Raw genomic sequence first — 19965 nt, forward strand, 5'->3', positions numbered from 1 at the left:
TGGTGGGTTCCAACTGCTGACCTTTTGGTGAGCATCCAAGCACTTAACAACTGCCTCACTAGGACTCCATATATATATATATATATGTATATATATATATATGTATATATATAAAAAAATATGTACATATATATATATGAAACAGAGCGTCCTTAAAATAGAAGTTTAAAAAAGGATGAAACAAGAATAAATATAATGACAAGTTCTAATATTTTCTTTCCCCTCCTGGTAAATAGTCTTGTAAATGCTCAGGGATGTACTTTCTCAAGCAAAGACACTGATTTCATCACATTGGCATAACACAATGAAGGTTTTTTGAATAGGTGAATGCCTGAATGTACCTTCTTCTGCATATACAGTCTCTTTGGCACATTGAGCACTTACCATGACACAAGTCATTTTCTCAATTAGTGAACTAGTGCCCAGCTTGGCTAGAGGAGGACTGGCTAGATGTCGGCCTCTTTTACAGGGCACAATCTGCATGACATTTGCTAGGGTTCTGGTAACACCACCTAATCTGTGTGGTTTGTGTGCTATTCTTTTATTCAGCACATATTTTATTGGTTGTGCAAATCACAAGGTTGATTCCAGCTTTCCACCTGTTTCCAGTCTAGTGAAAAACAGATGGGTAAATAAGCAATTCTAATACCATATGACGATGCAGAACTTTAAAAGGTTGCAATAAGTGTACAAAGCAATGCCTAAATCTTCTAAAGTTTTGAGGGGAAAGTTGTAGGAAAATAGCTTCAAAGCTGAATGGGGAATGTATGAAGTAAAGAAGGAAGAGGGGGAATTCCAGGCAAAGGAATCAGCCCATGCAAAGTCAAGGAGGCCTGAAACATCATGATACAGCCAAGGAACTACAAATGGTGGGTATCAGGATATATAAGGAGGAAAACTGGAAGGAATGACCAGGAGCAAGGCTGGACAAGTGGGTCAAGGCCAGATCACAGAGGGCAATGGTATGTCTTGCTAAAGAGTGTACAGTTTGTCCTTTAAGTATGGGGACCCACCGAGGAATTCTGACCAGGAAAGTAATATGATAGGTGGAGATTAGAATCTACATGGAAGAAGAAATCTGTGGGAGGGTGTAGGAGTAGCACAACTAAAAGCAAGTCAATTGCTGTATAACATTTAAAATATGTGTGTGTGTACATATACATATTTTATATATATATACATATATATATACACACACACACACCCCAGAGCCCTGGTGGTGCACTGGTTAAGAGCTAAAGCATATGTGTGTGTGTGTATGTATGTAGATAGGTAGCTAGGTAGATAGGTAGGTAGGTAGATAGATGGAGTTTTGTGTGGCACAAATGATTAAGCACTTGGCTATTAACTGAAAAGTTGGCAGTTCAAACCCACCCAGAGAAGCCTCCGAATAAAGACCTGAGAACCTGCTTCTGAAAGGTCACAGCCATTGAATACCCTGTGGAGTGCAGTTCTACTCTGTAACACATGTGATCGCTATGAGTCAGAACTGACTTGAGGGCAACTGGTTTGAGTTTTTTTTGTACGTATATTTTTTTATGTATATATGCTGTTTTATTACAAAAGCAATACATGTTAATTGTAGAAAATTTAGAGAAAAAGTATAGGCTTGGTGGCATAATGGTTAAGAACTCGGCTGCTAACCTAAAGATCTGCAGTTTGAATCCACCAGCTGTTCCTTGGAAACCCTACAGGGCAGTTCTACTCTGCCCTATAGGGTTGTTACCAGTCGGAACTGACTGGACGGCAATGGTTTTTGTTTTTTTTAACATGTAGGTGCTCAAAAAGTATCTGTGGAATATTCCACCACTCAGAGATAGATGTTTCTTCTTTCTGCAAAATAGGAATTATATATGGTTTATATTGTATCTTTTTCATTGTTAGATGTTAGCATTTTTCTAAATCCATGTTCAGTGTCTATATAGTAAAAAGCATGTTTCTATTCAATACATAATTTATTTAACTACTCCTTATTTTCCTAACTTTAAGCTGTTTACCAATAGTTATGACCCTCGTTGCTTCCTCGCAAAAAAATTCAAGAAGTGGAATTACTAGGTCAAAGTATATAAATCTTTTTAAAGGTCTTGATGCATATTGTCAAAGTGCATTCCAGAAAATTTGCGCCAATTTACATTCCTCCTAACAGTTCCAATTTAACCACACCCTCTTGCACACTGTATTTTTTTTATCTTAGTCAACTTGATAAGCAAAAATTATAAGGTTGAACAGTTAATCATATTTGTATTGGCTATGTTTTGTTTTGTGAGTATGGGATTTATTAAAGTGAAGTGATTATGTAATTCTGTTTTCAGAACGCTTGAGATCATGGGCGGGACACTCTATCATCTAAAAGTCAAGATTGGAAATGATTGTTTTACATTATTTCAAAATGGATTCTAGGTGTTGTGAGGGATACAAAAAGGAATAAGCCATAATTGGGTCCTGCACACATTCATAACATACTGCAAGAGAAGGACACACACCAAGGCTGCAATAAGGTCTCCACTGTGGGAGGGTTTGAGAGGAAGTATGAGCAAGAACTGGGACCCAGAGCGAGTAGTCTCAAAGGAGGAAATCTGGGAAGGGTTGATGCAGGAACCTCTTTGGTGTGAGCCCCTCCAGTTTCTAGCGTCTTCTTGCTTCTTTGTGTCAGTCAGTGGTTCCTCAAAGACATGCACCTCAGAATCGCCTGGGGAGCTTTCTGAAAATGCCAATTCCTGATCCCACCAGAGGAGGGATTGAAACTCTGTTGCCCCTGACAGGAGTAGCTCAGAAACTGGGGTGAACATGAGTCTCTGGTAAGGCCTTCAGTGGATGAGCTGGAAAAACTGGAAAGCAGATCAAGGGGAATAGAGTAGGACTAATCACACTGTATTGTTGACCATTCAAGATGGCTAACCTTGAATCTACCATTTTAGGGTGACCAACTGTCCTGGCTGCCAGGGACTTCCCCAGTTGTAGCACTGAAAGTACCAAGTCCTGGAAGCCCATCAGTTGGTCATCATATTGTCAAAATGTAAATACCATTGCTATAGTCCTTAAGGCCCTGGTGGCACAATGGTTAAGCATCTGTCTGCTAACAAAAAGGTTGACAGTTGGAATCCCCCAACTGATCCTTGTAAACCCTATGGGACAGTTCTACTCTGTGCTATAGGAATTGCTATGAGTTGGATTCAATTCAATGGCAACAGGTTTTTAGAACACTGCTTTAATCTTAGAAAAAATACAACTGGAATGCTCCTTAGAAGGTAGGATAGTGAGACTTCATCTTTCTTACCTTGGACATGTCACCAGGAAAGACCAATCACTAATGAAGGACTTCATGTTTGGTGAAGTAGAGGGTCAGTGAAAACAAGGAAAAAAAAAAAACTCTCAATGAGATGGATTGACATAATAGCCTTAACAGTGGGCTAAAACATATCAAACATCATGGAGATGGCACTGGAATGGGCAACATTTTGTTCTGTTATACATAAAGTCACTATGAGGTGGAACTGATTCGACAGCAACTAACAATAGAATGCTGGTTAAATTTTTATATTCTAGGTCCTCACCTCAAAATTTGGTAGTTCTGTTTAACTAATCAGGGTCTGGAGTGGGGGGTCCATAGGGCACCCTTGAGAAACACAGCCTTAAGGGGAAACCACCAGCATCTGTCTTCTGTTCAAGGGCTTTCCCAGTAGCCAGCCAGGAAACACCAATGTTCCCTATTCCTCTCATGGCTAACTGAGTCAAAGAGATTAGGAGAGGAAAAGGAAACTCAAAGAACAGGGACCTCATTTTGGGACAGGTTTGCTTAAGGACTGATAGTTAGGAGGCCACAACAGCCTTGAAGAATACAAAGCTTCAAAGTCAAGCTAGAGAAACAGTACAACTGTTTGACAATTGTGGAGGAACCAAGTATACAGGGAAAAGAAAGGGAAGGGCTACTAGAGTGAATACACTCTTTACCGAGCAGGGCAATAGCAGAAATCCCACTCCAGACTATTGTCTGAAACAGGCAGTTTGGTGACTCTAAATAAAAAGCAGCAGTATAGATGCACAAAACTGAGAGTTAGTAAGGGCCTCACAGGCAAAACTAACATGTGGGATAAATATTAAGAAGGGCTTAAAATAAAACCAGGTGTAAAGTTGAGGTTCTCAAACCTACGAGTGCGTCGGAATCACCTGGAGGGCTTGTTAAAGTACAGGCTGCTGGGCCCCATTCCCTCAGTTTCTAATTCAATGGGGTCACCACAAGTCAGAATCGACTCCTGGGCGAAGGGTTTGGTTCTTGGTTTTGTAGTGGAACCCAAGAATTAGCATTTCTAATAAACATTCCTGATGCTACTGGTCTGGGAAACATACTTTGATAATTCAGGGGTTAAAAAAAAAAAGTACCAGTTGCTGACAGGTCATCGTGTCAAAGCAGAACTGTGCTTCGCAGGGTCTTCAGTGGCTGATTTTCAGAAGTAAGTCACCAGGACTTCCTTCTGAGGCACCTCTTGGTGGACTCAAGCCTCCAGCCTTTCAGTTGGCAGCTGAACATGTTAACAGTTTGCACCAACTAGGGACTCCATTGGTTGGGAAAAAAAAAAAGGTATTAATTGGAAGGCATGAATCTCACCATATCTGTATCAGCTTGGTTACCTTACTTCTACACGTAACATTAAAAAGAAATTCAAACTTGCTTAAAGAATAAGGAAATTTACTGGTTTATATAACTAGAAGTCTATGTAGGCAGGCTACAGCATCAGCTTAATCCTGGGGCACCAGCTCAATTTCCTGTAGTGCTTTTAACTCTTTCTTCATCTGTGTGGTAGCAGCTCTCTGCTGGAGCTGAGATGGCTGCAGTAGTCCCCATCCTTCATGCCTCTTCCCAAAGCTCCATCCTGACTGAGGAAACTACAACCAGCAGCCCCAGAAAACCACTCCTAACATCCCACTGACCTAAACTGGATCATGGGCTGAACCAGTCATGGACAGGGGTTTTAGGATATTAATTTTAGTCCAAAGAGACTCACCCATAGAGCTCTGGTTCCCCTGAGGCACATGAACTGAATGAGAGAAGAGTGCTCGAAATAAATCAGATTCTCCTAGGAAGGAGGGGAAATTCTGAGCAGGCAACCAACAATGGTTTGAGATCTCTAATACCTGCAGGCAGTCAAGTCGAGAGGTGGAGCTTGGTGTGCAAACCAAATGGTGAACTGTGTGTCTAGTGTTCCAGTGCTGGGATACAGGAATTTCGGGGACCAGCCATATTCCAATGTCTAAGGAGGTAACATAAGTCAGTGACTAAAAAACCCATTGCTGTCAAGTCATAGTGACCCTTTAAGAACAATGTAGAACTGCCCCATAGGAGCGGCTGGAAGATTCAAACCGCTGAACTTTTGGTTAGCAGCCGTAGCTCTTTAACCAATGCGCCACCAGGGCTAGCAGGGTCAAACTCAGGAGATTGCAAAAAAGTCTCAGTCACTGGACACAGACTGAAGGCAGAATTTTAAAATGATTTAGGATTTAAGGAGGAAGGTAGAAAACAGAGATGGCTACCAGCCTGAGTAGTTTCTAAGATTAGGATGGAGCTAACAGGACTGAAGATCTCTAGTCTCAGTTTCCCACTAGGTCTCAGGGAAGAAAAAAAAAAAAAAAAAACTAAGCTATTTAGACTTAAGGTACCAGGTAAAGACAAAATCAGTAGCAAGAGTATTTCAACATAAAGTTTGGACTAAAAAGCCCTAAATCCCTCCAGCTAAAATCAGGATTGGGTCTGAAGTCTGGAGAGGGACTGGAGCACTAGATAGGCGTCCAGTAGCTCCAGCTCAGAGGTGAAAACTCTGACTGTGAGGCCACAGAGGGTGGTGATTAGGAGTAGGATCTTGAACCAGACAGCCTGGGTTCAAATCCCACCTCTTCTATTACCAGCTGTGTGAATTGTTAGGGCCTCAGTTTTCTCATGTATAAAATGGGGTGATAATAGTACCCACCTCAAAGAGTTGGTGAGGGTTGCAACTGTCCTTTTCTAGTACACAGTGTGTGCTGTGTAACCACTTGCACATTACTGAGTGTGAGGGCATTCTTGCAATCTCCTTCTAGAGTTTGGATTATAGTGTAAATATTTGAAAACACCTGGCAAGCCAAACAGAGTCGTTGCTGTTGTTAGGAGCCATGAGTTGGTTCCATCTCATAGCAACCTTATGTATAACAGAATATATTGCCCATTCTTGCAGCATCCTCACAATCATTTCTAAAATCTAAGCCAAACAGTAAATAACCCTAAAGATACCATTCTTATATTTATTTAATGAATGAGTAGACTGTATGTCTACATATATATAGGATTCTGTGAGAGAATTTAGAAAGATGAATGGGAAAAGGATTTGCCCTTCCAAGCTCATAGAATAGACAAACCCTGTACACAAATAAGTTCAATGTAAGAGAAAGCTAAATCCCTTAGGAAATGTATGTAAAAACAGTGCTAGGGTTGTTCAGAGAAGAGAAAGGCCACTACAAGCTGAAATAATCAAGGATAACTTCAGAGAAGTGGGAGCATCTTGAAACTAAGGAAAAGATCTTGATTGAAAAAAAAAATTGCCATGATAATAGAGTGATGTGTTGCTAGTACTAGACGGCACTGGGTGGTTGGGTTGCTAGTACTCACCTAAAGAAAAGCCCTGATCTTTATATGTCACTCTTCCATATATTGTCATATTCTGCAACATGTATCTTTATATATTTTTCAGGTATAAAAAACTAAATATTTCATAATAAGAAAACAACAACAACAAAAAACCCACATAATAAAAAGGAAGCTTTGTTTTTCACATCTTCGAAGAGCAATCCCAGCAAACGTTTCTAAAATCAACCCCCATGCTTTTTGACGTGCACGTTGGATGTTCAAAATGCACGTATCTCTTGGGAGATTCATCACATTTCAAATTATACATGTCTGTTAAAGCATAGGTCTGTTATACCTTCCATATATTTGTTATTGCTGCTCCTGAAACTTCCTTACAGCCCCAAAGAGGTCTTAATCCCTGTCAGACATTATTATGTTACCGACTTTTATGCAGTCTTGAAAGGGGTTGTTTATTTAGTTTCAGTGACTCCTTGTTACTGCCAAATATTATTTCATTTCAGCGCAGATGTAAGGGGTCCAATGACTGGAATTATTTTACAGCCCTGACATTGCGGAGAGAGGGATACCAGTTTAATTATGGACAGCTGAAAATGATCTGGGAGTCACCTGCTATGGATATTTGTCATCATTACGGACTTCTCACCAAGCTGTGGTCTGAGCACTTTCATACCGCTCCATTTGCTCTAGACAGGCAGTATGACCTAGATGGAGCCTATATCTCCAGTCACCTTTACATTTATGTACAGACGGTTTAATAGTGCTTGATTATTTTCTCTTCCTCTTCTCAAAGTGAGCAAATGTTTCCGTCATCCCCATTTTTCTTTCCTCCCTTTCCGTTTCTCTCCATTGCCCTCTCTCACTGTTACCCTTATCCCTCCAGCTGTTTTTCCATTTATGCCGCCTTGGAAATTGTTCATTAGTTAAAGAAGGTGAATTAAAGAGATCAGCCATGTAAGGGTTCACGTCGTGCGATGACTACAATGTAGTTGGCACTCAGTAAATGCAGTAGGACTGAAGGAGGGGAGGGAGAGGAGGGAAGAGGAAAATGAGACCGCAGAATTGCAGAACCCTCCTCATAAAATTCCTTCATCTCATTTTAGGAGAAAAGAGCAAAACTTTCTTTTTATTATGAAGTGTTTTGGTATCTGTATACATGCAAAATACATAAAGGCACTTGAAGCTGAACGTGATAGTATATAGAAGAATACCATAGAAAGATCAGGGCTTTTCTTTAGATGTGTACTAGCAATGCATTATGCTGTTATCATGGATTGTTTTGCCACCAAGAATAGCATATTTTCTTCTCTGCTTCTACAGCATAGTAACAAAATACTTTTTTTTTTTTTTTTTAACACTTTCGCTCTTAATCTCTGCTTTTCGCTAAACAGATCTTGATTTGTCCTTGTCAGGATAAACAAAGGGGTAAATGAAAGGAGCACCAGGTTACCACCAGCTGATATCAAATGAAGGTTCTATCTCCTGCTTTCCTACTAGTCCTCACTCCATTCCTTTTCACTTCCCTCCTAGCCTGGGTTTCCTAGCCCTCATGAATTTTGATTCTGCCTTGGATGTAAGAATAATAACAAGAAGAGCTAACCTTACTGAGGGTTTCCCCTGTGTATATCACTCACCATGATAGGTCTTTATATGCATTAAAAACCCTTTACCCTTTGCCGTTGAGTTGGTTCCGACTGATAGCGACCCTGTAGGACACAGTAGAACTGCTCCATAGGGTTTCCAAGAAGTGGATGGTGGATTCAAACTGCTGACCTTTTGGTTAACAGTGGAGCTCTTAACCACTGCGCCACCAGGGCTCCATTTATATGCGTTATCTCATTTAATTCTCAGTATCACCATAGCCCTATGAGATCAGCACTTCATATTATCTGTATGCAGATCAGTAGTTCTCAACCAGGGGTAATTTGGCCCACCAGGGAGCATTTGACAATGTCTGGAGACATTTTTGCTTATCACAACAGGGTTGATCCCAGGGATGCCACTGAACATCCTACAATGCACAGGACAGCCTCACAGCAAAGAATTATCTGGCCCACCCTGCCAATACTGCTGCTTTTGAAAAACTCTGCTGTGGGTGAAAAAGCTGAGGTTTAAAGGAGTTAAGTAGCTGGCCCAAGACCATCCAGCTGGTATTTGGGAGGACTGGAGTTCAAATCCAGGCCTGTCCTTTATATTATGTAGCAGATAAGCAGTTAAAGCTTCAGGAGCTGGTTTATTGTCCTTTGTACAAAAGGAGCTAAAATTCCCAATAAGAATCTTTTAATGTGAGGAGATCTCAATAAAATTTCCCTTATTAATCATTTGTAAATTTTCTACTTTTCCATATTTTGCACCATCAAATATACAAAATCAGATTCACCTAAAGCTCCCGTTCACTCTAAACAGTGAAAATTTTGTGTTAAAAAGAAGGGGAGGGGCAGAATAGTTGCTCCGATTTTATGTTATAAGTAGATAACAAGAATGCATAAGCTAACAGTCATGCTAACAAAGCGATAAACTTTGAAGATGAGACGTGTAGTTTCACAGTTTACTGTGATGGATAAATTATACATATTCAGTTTGGCAGGTGGTTAACAATAAACATACTACCTTGTATGATGCATGATAATTAGATAGAAATGATACTCGTTAGTATTACTTTTAATGTGTCAATCAAAAATGTTAGTATTCTTCTCTTCTTATGAATTCTTCAATATCCACAATCTCAATTTTGACAGTATTTGGAGATATTGGGTATCTTTTAATAATCCTAATCATACCAAAGGCAGCTGTGCACATAAACATACATACTATTGTGTATGCATGTACGCTTACACATGCACGCACACATATGCACACACAGAAAGTCCCAGATCTTACCCCCAGAGTTTCCTTTGCCTTTTCTCCTCCCTCACAATAACCATGCGAGTTGCCGTCAATCCTGACCCATGGCAACCTGTGTGTCAGGGTTTTCAATGGCTGATTTTTAAGAAATAGATGGCAAGGCTTTTCTTCTGAGGTTCCTCTGGGTCAGTCGCTAGTCCTTTTCATTCAATAATTAAGGGATATAATCTCAAAATACAACTAACCCGCTGGTATAAAAAAACTTCATTAAAGGTGAGTTACCAAGTTAAATATTTTTTATTTTAGTGGCAAGGGGATTTAGAAAGTGTCTTAGGCAGGGTTCTCTAGAGAAACAAAGCCAGCAAAGCGTCTTTGTGTATATTTATATATACAGAGAAAGAGATTCATGTCAGAGAAATGGCTCACTCAGTTGTAGAAGCTAGGAAGTCCCATGTCTGTGGGTCAGGCTGAAGGCTTCTCCTGACTCACATTTTTATAGGGGCTGGTGAACCAAAGATGGGCAGGTCAGGCAACAGGCCTCTGGCTCACAGGCTATGGAGGCCAACAAATCCCAAGATCAGCAGGGAAGCTGGCAGGCCACTGGTTCACAGACTGTGGAGGCTGACAAATCCCAAGATTGGCAGGTAAGCTGCTAGCTCAAGTCGCAAGAACCAGAGGTCAAATGAACAGGAACCAGCTGCAGGATCCAGAGTGAGCAAAAGCCCTTGAGCCTTGCCAGAAAGGCCATCTGTATTGGATGCGGTCCATACCACCAAGGAAACTCCCTTTCAGCTGATTGGCTACTCATAGCAGATCCCATCATGGTGATGATCACATTAAATCACATCTCATCATGGAAGTAATTGCATCATTATATGACTGCCGAATTACATTATAACTGCCAAACCCCTGAGAATCATGGCCCAGCCAAACTGACACACAACATTAACAATTACAGAAAGCAAAAAGCCATTGGGTATCTAGAAGTGAGGGGGCCCAACAAAGGAGAAGGGGGGTAACAGAAAGAGTATGCCAGAAGCAAACTCTGTATCCTTCCCATTTTTGCCCCAAACCAACCCTGTTTATCTTCATCCATACAAAGACAAGTTTCTCAAGTGGCAGAAACAAATATCTTAACCTGGAAGCCATAGATTTCAGTTATTTTTCACCTTGAGTGCTATGTAAAATCTGATACACCATTGTTCTTTAATAAACATATGTAAGCATCTCTTACATGAATGAAATTTGCTAAGGATGATACCAAACAGGATGGCACTTTCAGTTTTGTGATAGAGTCAAAGTGATGATTAAGTATAAACATAATTTTAAATTAAATTCTATTTTTCATTTTCCACTATAATATAGACCTGCCTTGAGCCATACAGTAGCCATTAGCCACATGTGGCTATTTAAATTTAAATCATTTTTAAAAATACAATTAAAAATTCAGTCACACTAGCCTCAGTACACTAGCTATGTCAAGTACTCAATGGCGGCATGTGGCTAGTGGCTACCATATTGGACAATGCAGATAAAGAACATGTTCATCATCACAGAAAGATCTATCAACGCTGATATAAAAATAGAAAAGTTGAAGAATACCCAGCGTTGGTGAAGGGGCTGGAGAAACAGATTCTTTCATATCATATAGTGTTGGTGGGAGCAAAATGTTACAAAACATTTCAAATACCTCTTTGACAGTATATATATAAATATATTAAAAATGCATGTACATTTAACAGTGGAAAAAACTGAAATGGCCTAAATATCCACCAGTATGGAACTTGTTAAATAAATGACCAAAACACCATAAAACAGAAAACTATGCTTTCTGTTTTTAAAAGAATGATAAGTAAACATAAGTAATGTGTGTCTACACAGATAGCTATTTCAGATATGTTTTTATGTAGAAACACAAACCACAAACCACTTAACATGAATAGCAAAATCCCATTTGTATTAAGATCTAAAAAGGCTATAAATACATATGTTTAAATAGAGATAGAAAAAATTATGAAAGGATATACAAGAATTAGTTAACAGTGATTACCTCTGGAAGGAGGAAATGGAGGAGGGGGTTGAAGAGGCATTTTCTTTCATTATACACCCTTATGTACTGTTTGGACTTTTTACCATGATGAGGAACTACTACATGGTTATTTAATCACTCACATATTAAGGAAATATATTAATGTACTAAGGAAATGAGCTACCCCAAAAGAATGTGGTACAAAAAAAAAAAAAAGGAAGAAAAGGAGTTGGGTCTTACCTGCGTCAACGTCCTCTTTGCTCAGCCCTGTGCTAGTCTAGCCTGAGTCAAACTCTAGATTATGGAGCTGGCTCCTGTTTGCTGAGATCTTTATATATCCGAACCAACCCTAAGTCATTAGCCCAAGAATAATGTATTAAATATGAGATTAAACCCTGTGAATTATTAGTTACTACAACTCATGGACCCCCAAGGAAGGCTCTGAAACCAAAGGATTCTTTGAGGGGAAGTGGTGGCTATTTGGAGCTCCTGAAGGAAAAGTCTCCTCTGCCCATCCCTTTCCCCTCATCTTCCCCTCTCTGCCTCACACAACCACTCCTTGCCCTCTCCTCCACCATCTCATCCCCAAGGTCTATTCCAGGCAAGAGAAACCAGGATCCAAGATCATCACACTTCCTCAGAACTCACCTGGGATTAAACATGCAACGAGTTGAACAGTGACTAAAGCTGTTCTGTATACCTCCTCCTAAGCACTCTGTGGAAATTAGACAGCAGACCTCATGAGAATCCATTCTTTCTATCTGTCTACCTCCCTACATACCTATCTATCAAATATGTGTAAGTATGTATATACGTATGATACATATGTGCGTGTGTGATTTGATTTCCGTGGAAATCTGTGGAGCCATTCTAAATTCTTGCTCAGGCAGATGCTGGTGCTTACTATTGGGTGGAGGAACTACAGAGAAGTGGCAAGATTAGAGGGGAGAGGAAGAGCACTAGTATTTGTGGGTAGGCCTAATCTCCAGGTAAGGAAGAATTTGGCTCATTTGGTATATTAGTGTTCGATCAGATCATTTAGCTGGTAAATATGACATAAGCCTTTGAGCCAGGGCAGTAATAAGGAGGGAACTGTTTTTATTTACTAGTGTGCTCAAAATCATGAACTTCCTAACAGGGCATCCATACTCTCAAAATAAAGATCTTCGCACACTAAAATATAAACATTTCCTCCTGCCTCAGCTGCAGTCTGAAGCTCAATTTCCTGCTGTATCCCAGAACCTAGCAACTCTGGTAGCTTGGCTGAAACCCTTCCACCCAGCCTGCCAGGCCCACTGCCTGGCGACCTGAACCGAGTTGGTCAAGAAGACTCTTGCAAACCTCATCTAGCAAAACAGTTTTTCTCCATTTCAACTCTTTAGTTACTATTGGATTAACAGTATAACAGCCACTTTATGCCTCTGGACCTCTTAAGTAGTACATTATTCTGGTTCTAATGCATTTAGTGTCAACATAGGTCCCTTCTGAAACGCATGAAACTCAGCAAACTGGAGTTGGAGCTTCATTGTTGGGCAGGTTGAGCATTCTATTAGGCCATGCTTCCTGGGTGTGTTAGTTTTGTAAACTTTTGTCTTTTTTCCATTTTATTTCTGTGAGATAAGCCTTGCTAACATAATTATGGCTTTCCTGTATGATAGTTAGGGAGCCCTGATGGGTTTGTTTTTGGTTTTTCTGTGTCATATTTGGAAAACCAGAGGTCGCCCATGTAACCTAGTAGAAAGGCACTTGCAATAAATTATATATGCAGTTCCTATTGCCATACTGTCATGCCACAGATCGGTGGTGCCACATTGCCACTCACCTTATTGGTGGCTTGTATTACCGGATCACATTTCTCAAAATCCATGTTACCAACCAAAAATTTAAACCCACTCAATTAGTAAGCGTGCATTCCAATACTAAAAAAACATGCCATCAAAAAAAAAGAAAAAAATTTGAGAAAAAATATAGCAATGCAAGGGTTTTAATGAGTCTCATTTGCCCGTAAAACTTGGGATTCTTTTGTTTGTTTGTTTCTAACTCATGCCAGGCACATTTACTTGGTATTTTGTCTTGGTGAGTACCCATATTTTAAATTTTTTTTTTAGGACTATTTTTCTGACTAGTTCTGGGAACCTAGGTTTTTGTCTAATTATTACTCCCCAACTGCTACCAGTTCACCGCTTTCATTTTCTCCTCACCATTCATCCCCTAGGAGCCCTGGTTGCTCAGTGGTCAGAAGCTTAGCTGCTAAGCAAACGGTCAGCAATTTGAATCCACCAGCTGCTCCTTGGAAACCCTATGGGACAGCTCTACTCTGTTTTGTAGGGTCACTATGAGTAGGAATTCATTTGATGGCAACGGGTTTGGTTTGATTTGGGTATTCATCCCCCATGCCCAATACCTTCAGCCCACCCCACCCCCACCCCACCCCCCCACACACTGGCTACTGATTGGGTGGACTTCTGAATTATGGAGTGTGAGAAGAAAGAATTTTCACTGTAATTAATTTGTAAATATCCTTCTTGCTCTGCCTCTCCTGGGGAGGACCCACATATTTTAGTCTCAGATTTTGAGTTCGGCATAGACAGACTTTCATCTTCATTAATCATCCAGGGATTCACAGTAGCATTCCCTCTGGGGAAGGAAAGAAAGTGGCTTTCTTTGGAGTCAAGTCTCTTCGGAGCACTCCGGGGGAGAACAAGTGTGCCCACATGCACCGCTATGTCTTTCTCCACAAGCACTGGGCATGGAGCCCCCTCCGCCTGGGCCGTCCTGAGGCTACATGGGGTGGAGGGAGCCACCACAAGACTGTCCTCAATGCTGCCACTGCTCTAACTCGCAAAGCCCATGTATCATGAGAACACGGGTGCCTGGCAATACCAGCTCCTCACATCTCCCCATCGCCCCACCCGGCTCCCACCTCAGAGCAGAATATTGCTGTTATTCTGGTGCTGTGCTAGATTTTTGTTTGAAACCCAGCACTCCACAGACAATTTCAGATGGTCCAGAAATAACTTTTATGGCCAGCAAAATGCCTTTCTCTTGGGATGTTTTGTTGTGTTTTGAGTACATTTTAACACAGTGAGGTAACAGTCACAGACTCACAGAAACACAGGGCTGGAAAGCAACTCCAGAGACGTCCCATCCATCACCATGACGCCAGACAGGCTTCACCCAAGCCACCCCAGACATAGGTAAATATCCTGTTTTCACAGGTCATCAGGAAAATAGACCCACAACCACCCTTCAGTAATCTAGTCCAGTGTTAACTTCCCTTCAACACTTTCATTATATTTGGCTGGCAAGGAAACACCCCATACTAGGCTGCTACGAGCTTTAAAAAATGAAATTTGAATATTTTGAACCAGATGTCACAAAGCAGCCTGATTGTCAGCACACTGTTTAACTGGTATTGAAAAATGCCCTTTCAAACCAAACACTGACATCTACCCTTGGGGTTGAGCCCAATCAGACAGCTTTCATTTTACAGTAAATGTGTGACCTGTGGTCCCCTCAGGAGTCCCTGAAGTGTTGAATCTGGCCATCATTAAAAGGCAAAGTTCTGCAGGTACATTGCTATGTGTTTCTGCTCCCAGGCATCACAGCCATTGTGTCCCTTTCCCTAAAGCATGTTTGCAGAAGCAGAACTGCAATAAAGAGCAAAGAGCTCTGTTTCATGGAGGGTGTTTGCTTAGATAAGGCAAAGCTTTCTGATGCTTGGTCTGCTCCTTTGGTTTTAGAAAAGGCAGCTTGAAAGGAGTCCTCTCCCTGATTTTCACCTTCTGCAATGCAATGCAATGCAGGAAACCCCAACGTGGTCTCTAAGAGCTCCAGTTACATTTTGGCAAGAGAGAATCCACAGAACCTTCTGCAGTTAGAAGCAAAATAGCAACCCCCTTTTCTTTGGGCTATTTCCCTTGGCAAAGTGGAAAGTCATAAGGAACTGGACCAGTCAGGAAAGCCCTGACCAAGAGCTGGTATAAACCTCAGACAAGACACAGCTCAGCGAGATGCAGTGTGCAGGGTCATTGTCTGAGACAGAGGGTCTGAAATTGACACCATATGCGCCCCAACGAATAATTGCTCCAAGGGGGGAGAAAAGCAACATGTCAGAACATTTTAGTAACACCTAATTCATCCCAAGGTTATAAATAAGTCTGATGCTTGCTTAAAAACAAAAGTCGAAAACTACTTGGACTAGATTACTTTTGTGACAGTGCTTCCGGCATAGGTGAACTTTATTAGGGAGATAACGTGAATAAAGAGAAACATGTAGCAACTTTTTATGGTATATTTTACGTGATTTTATTATTATCATTTTTTTTTTTTTTTTTGCAGTGAAGAAAGTGGTTATAGGGCTCCAAGGAAAAGGGCCCAGATGTTAGAGAGTTGTGCGAAATTTAGGGGAAACAAGCTGTAAAAAACACAGTCATAAAACAGGTTGTCAGTGCCACACATCTGGACAATACAGCTGTATGTTCCTAGTGGCTGTCGTCACCCAAAGAAAACGCAGTAACCTCATTTCACCCCAATTAGGCTGCGTACCAACAGGATCAATGTTAAATTGTGGGAGGTTTTTTTTTAGGAGGCAGCATACATATGGCTTCTCTGCGTCAAGCAACTTATGTCTTTCATTTGAATTTGGTCACCAAGAAGTAAAAGACTGGTAACATGGCCATTTCCATTATTATAAACCCCTATTTAGTTTATAATGTCCTAATAAGTCAGAGTTGCCAAACAACAATAGACTTTCTGTAGCATGAACCTGACCTATTGGTCATCCTAAAATGGAGCCAGCCCTGCCTGCCTTTCCTCTATCTCTTTTGGGGGGCCTGAGCCTCACACTGCTGTGGGAAGCACTCTCTGCCTTATTGGAAAAAGAAGTCAGACAACCCAATTTAATTAAAGAAAAGGGTAAATGCCGCTCTCTGTGGCTTTGCAGCATTTTTTCCTAATTTTTTTGGCCAGCATTGAGGCACTTTTGCAATAAGACAAATAGAACAAAATGTAAAATCCCATGTTATCTCTTCATCATTGATAGACTGTGGCAAAGACTAAAATGTCACTTTTCCTAATATTGTGTTTCTTCACAGGTGCTAATGGCAGCAAAAGCAATTATGGACAGTGGAGAGAAATTAACCTTGCCACTGATAGGGAAACTCTTAAAATTTCAGCTTCTCCAGGTTAAACTTAAGGACCAGCAGCGACGGGAAAATGAAAAGAAGGTACTGTGCCACGTCATAGTGGGTTTCCTAAAGAGAACAAGCAGTGAGTGAAATCGAGCCAGCTTTCACCCAGGAGTTTGTCCTCTCCTCATAATCCTACCATTAAGTGTCACCTGACAAATTTAGCTGTCACCTCAACATCTTACGGAAAAGGCTACCCAGAAATCTATTGGAAGAATTATGATTTATCAAAGACAAATCCATTAAAAATATTTTCCTTATATATAGAAAGTGACAATAACCAGGAGATTGTGGCCATGTAATAGTAACAAAGAAGAGAATCAAGGAAGAGACAAGTAGCAGGGAGTCAGGATAAGTAAACATAAAAAGAGAGAGAAACAAAAGACCCTCAAAGTCAGGGTCTTACTATTTAAAACATTTTATAGGATATTTGAGAGGAATGCCTATTAAAAATAATAGGCTACATCTGCACCTTCATAATAATCTGAATATTTTAGCAGCAATCAATTGATCATTTCTGCTCCCACGTTGCACACCTGCTTATTTCTTCACATGTGGATTTCTTATTTAATTTGCCTATGGAAATCAACCTGTGCATTTCCCAAAGATTCATATTTGTATCTGAAAAATATTTTTAAATACTTTTTGTAAAGTTTGGACAAGTTCATATCCATTTCCTATTACTATCACTCAAGATAAATGATGTTTTGTATTTTCCAAATAATCCAGAAATATTTTCAGAAAGCAAAATGCCTCTTCATGTATACATGTAACGTGTGAACACACATGAGAGTGTATGAAATGGATTTACATGTAAGCTATTTCTTTAGGCTTTTAGGTGGAAGAGGCAAAATCAATTTATGGAAGAAGAAAAAGTGAAAATATCCCAGCAATACCTTCTTCACCTTTGTAAGACCCCCAAATCTAAGTTTCCTGTTTGAATTGAACTTTTGACAGAATAATTATAGAAAAAAATAGTAATACCACCTTCTATTTGTAATATGGTGCTTTATGTTTTTCAGTGAGATTTCCCATATATCTTACTAGGATAGCATGTGTTGTCCCCAGGAAAATTCTACTCACATAGACACAGTCGGAAAATTCTACTCACATAGACACAGTCGGAAAATTCTACTCACATAGACACAGTCAACGGTGTAGTTTTTCAGTTATCGAAGCTCTTTCCACCCTCTACAGAAGAATTATACCTCAAGAAATACCCAGGGAAGTTAAGACTTGGCAGAAGGAAAATTGGAAAATTTGAAACTTGTACTGAAACATTTTTTCTTGCCTGTTTAAATTCCAGTGTCCTATGGGAATCTGGATTATGAAAACTAGACTGTGACTTCTGCAAAAATTCCGGCACCTTCTGTTTGCTCTGTGCTTTCCCACAGCACTTACAAGTACACCTAGTGTACTGAAGAGTATCAATTTTCTTGTTTGACATCTATTTTTAGTCAGTAATTGTTAGAGGAGAAGGTTTTAGATATGAGTCAACAAATTGTAAGTAACAGTAAGTCGAATATCCCAGCAGCTCAGGAAAAGTTTTCTAAGCGAGCAACAATTTAAAAATATCCCTGCACTATTATTTTGCACAGCGTTTCTTTGAAATGTGAACTATAATAAATAATACAGTTATGAGATTCTGAAGACATGGAAATAATCTTAGTTATTAATTATGCTGAAAAAATTTCAGAGTCATAGGAATTGAGACTTGAATTTTGGATATTAAGAAAAGAAAAAAAAACACTTAATAGATGTAGTAAGAGAACCCCTTAAGCAATTCAGACCCAACAATTGCATAATCTAATTTGATTTGATGTCTTCATTAGATTGGGTTCTCAAAGCACCACCTCCAAATATGACTTGAAAACATATGAGTAAGTGCTAAATAAATTGATGAAAAGAGATTGGAATAGAGTCCTTTCCAGAAAATGCATTTGGTAAAGGCAAGATTAAGGAAGTTGTTTGAGGAGTGACATAATCTATGTTCATTTCAACAATACTGTTCAAGGGGTCAGTTGGAACAATTAAGGTTAATGCTTGTCAGCCAGAGAGTTTGGCAGAAAGCAAAATAAGTATAAAGTATGTAAAACTGATACCATGTTGTGGATTAGAAAATGGAAAAGAAAAGTGTTTCGCTAATCTCTTCCTCTTTCCTGAATCTAGGGTGAAATTCTGAGATCTATAGAGATGTTTTCTTTCAAATGCTAATTTATTTCCTATATCTGTATAACTCAAAAAGTATCTTTTATGTTTAATTTTTGGAATTCCATTTTTTAAAATGAACGCTTAAAAATATCCATAGCCACAATTATAGAAAATACTAGGGAGAAGGTGTGGGCAATGGAACAAATGTGATATATCCCTGTATAGCTGATCCTGTTTGAATCAATCAAAATTTTCTTAAAAGTAATGGTACATAGAATAGTTTCAATTGTGAACTTCAATAAAAATACTATTTTAGACTCCACTAACTTTAACAATGTATAATATGTTAGCTTAAGACTGTTTTTGCTTTGTCCATGAAGAAACCTTGCCAGCCAGTTAATATTATAAATAATAATGCAAGGAAAAGTATTTTTTATAAGAATACAGTTTTAAAGCATTTAGCATATGAATTTCTAGGGTGCAAATTCCTGCCTGTCTTTGAAAATGAGTTGAATCTATTTGAAAACAGTTATCTGTTTCAAAATACCTTGTTGATTGCTTGCAAATATGCACACCGAGAAGAAAATGTACTGTATTTCTATAAATACATTTTCGCTTCTCAGAACTTCTGAATATGACTCTCATGCAATTAATCCCAAATAAGTTAGATTTTACTGTCATCTTAAAATTTTGATAAGAGGATATTATGTTTAGAAGTGAGTTTTTCTTATACACATCAACATTATCTCAACATTTATTCAGTGTTTTTAGCAAGAAAAAATGCTATGATTATCAATCTGTTGTTCAATCATTAATTCAACAAGTATTTATTGAAACTTTACAGTGTACTGAGCACTTATATTCCTGGAATGTTCATGGTAATTTTAAAATGAATTCCTTGGTTTCTATTTTAATCCATATTTTAATTTGGTCATTATCTGAATATTTTATTTTTTACTTTTTTTTAACTCCAGCTTCTATATTATATATTAATTATAAACATTTTATGAAAAAACCAAAACATCTCATTGTGAACCAAAATATTTAAATTATATTAAGAATTCAACAGGAAGAAAACATTTAATCACCAAAAAAAAAGATGAAAAATGATTATAATAGAAAAAAAATGTTAACCATTT

The 19965-nt window shown here is 39.2% G+C and overlaps 1 protein-coding gene across 4 annotated transcripts in view; it reads left to right on the forward strand.

Moving 5' to 3' along the window:
• Window positions 1-19965, forward strand: part of SPAG17 (sperm associated antigen 17) — a 257638-nt gene that overhangs the window by 56663 nt on the left and 181010 nt on the right. For 3 of the 4 annotated variants that reach the window (XM_049879966.1, XM_049879965.1, XM_049879968.1), the window contains exon 4: window positions 16583-16714. The exons of the other annotated variant lie outside the window; for it this stretch is intronic. In XM_049879966.1, coding sequence (XP_049735923.1) covers window positions 16583-16714 — 132 coding nt within the window. The remainder of the gene's footprint in view (window positions 1-16582; window positions 16715-19965) is intronic. 4 annotated transcript variants of the gene reach the window in all.

This window comes from Elephas maximus, chromosome 3, assembly GCF_024166365.1.
Source record: "Elephas maximus indicus isolate mEleMax1 chromosome 3, mEleMax1 primary haplotype, whole genome shotgun sequence".
Lineage (NCBI taxonomy): Eukaryota > Metazoa > Chordata > Mammalia > Proboscidea > Elephantidae > Elephas > Elephas maximus.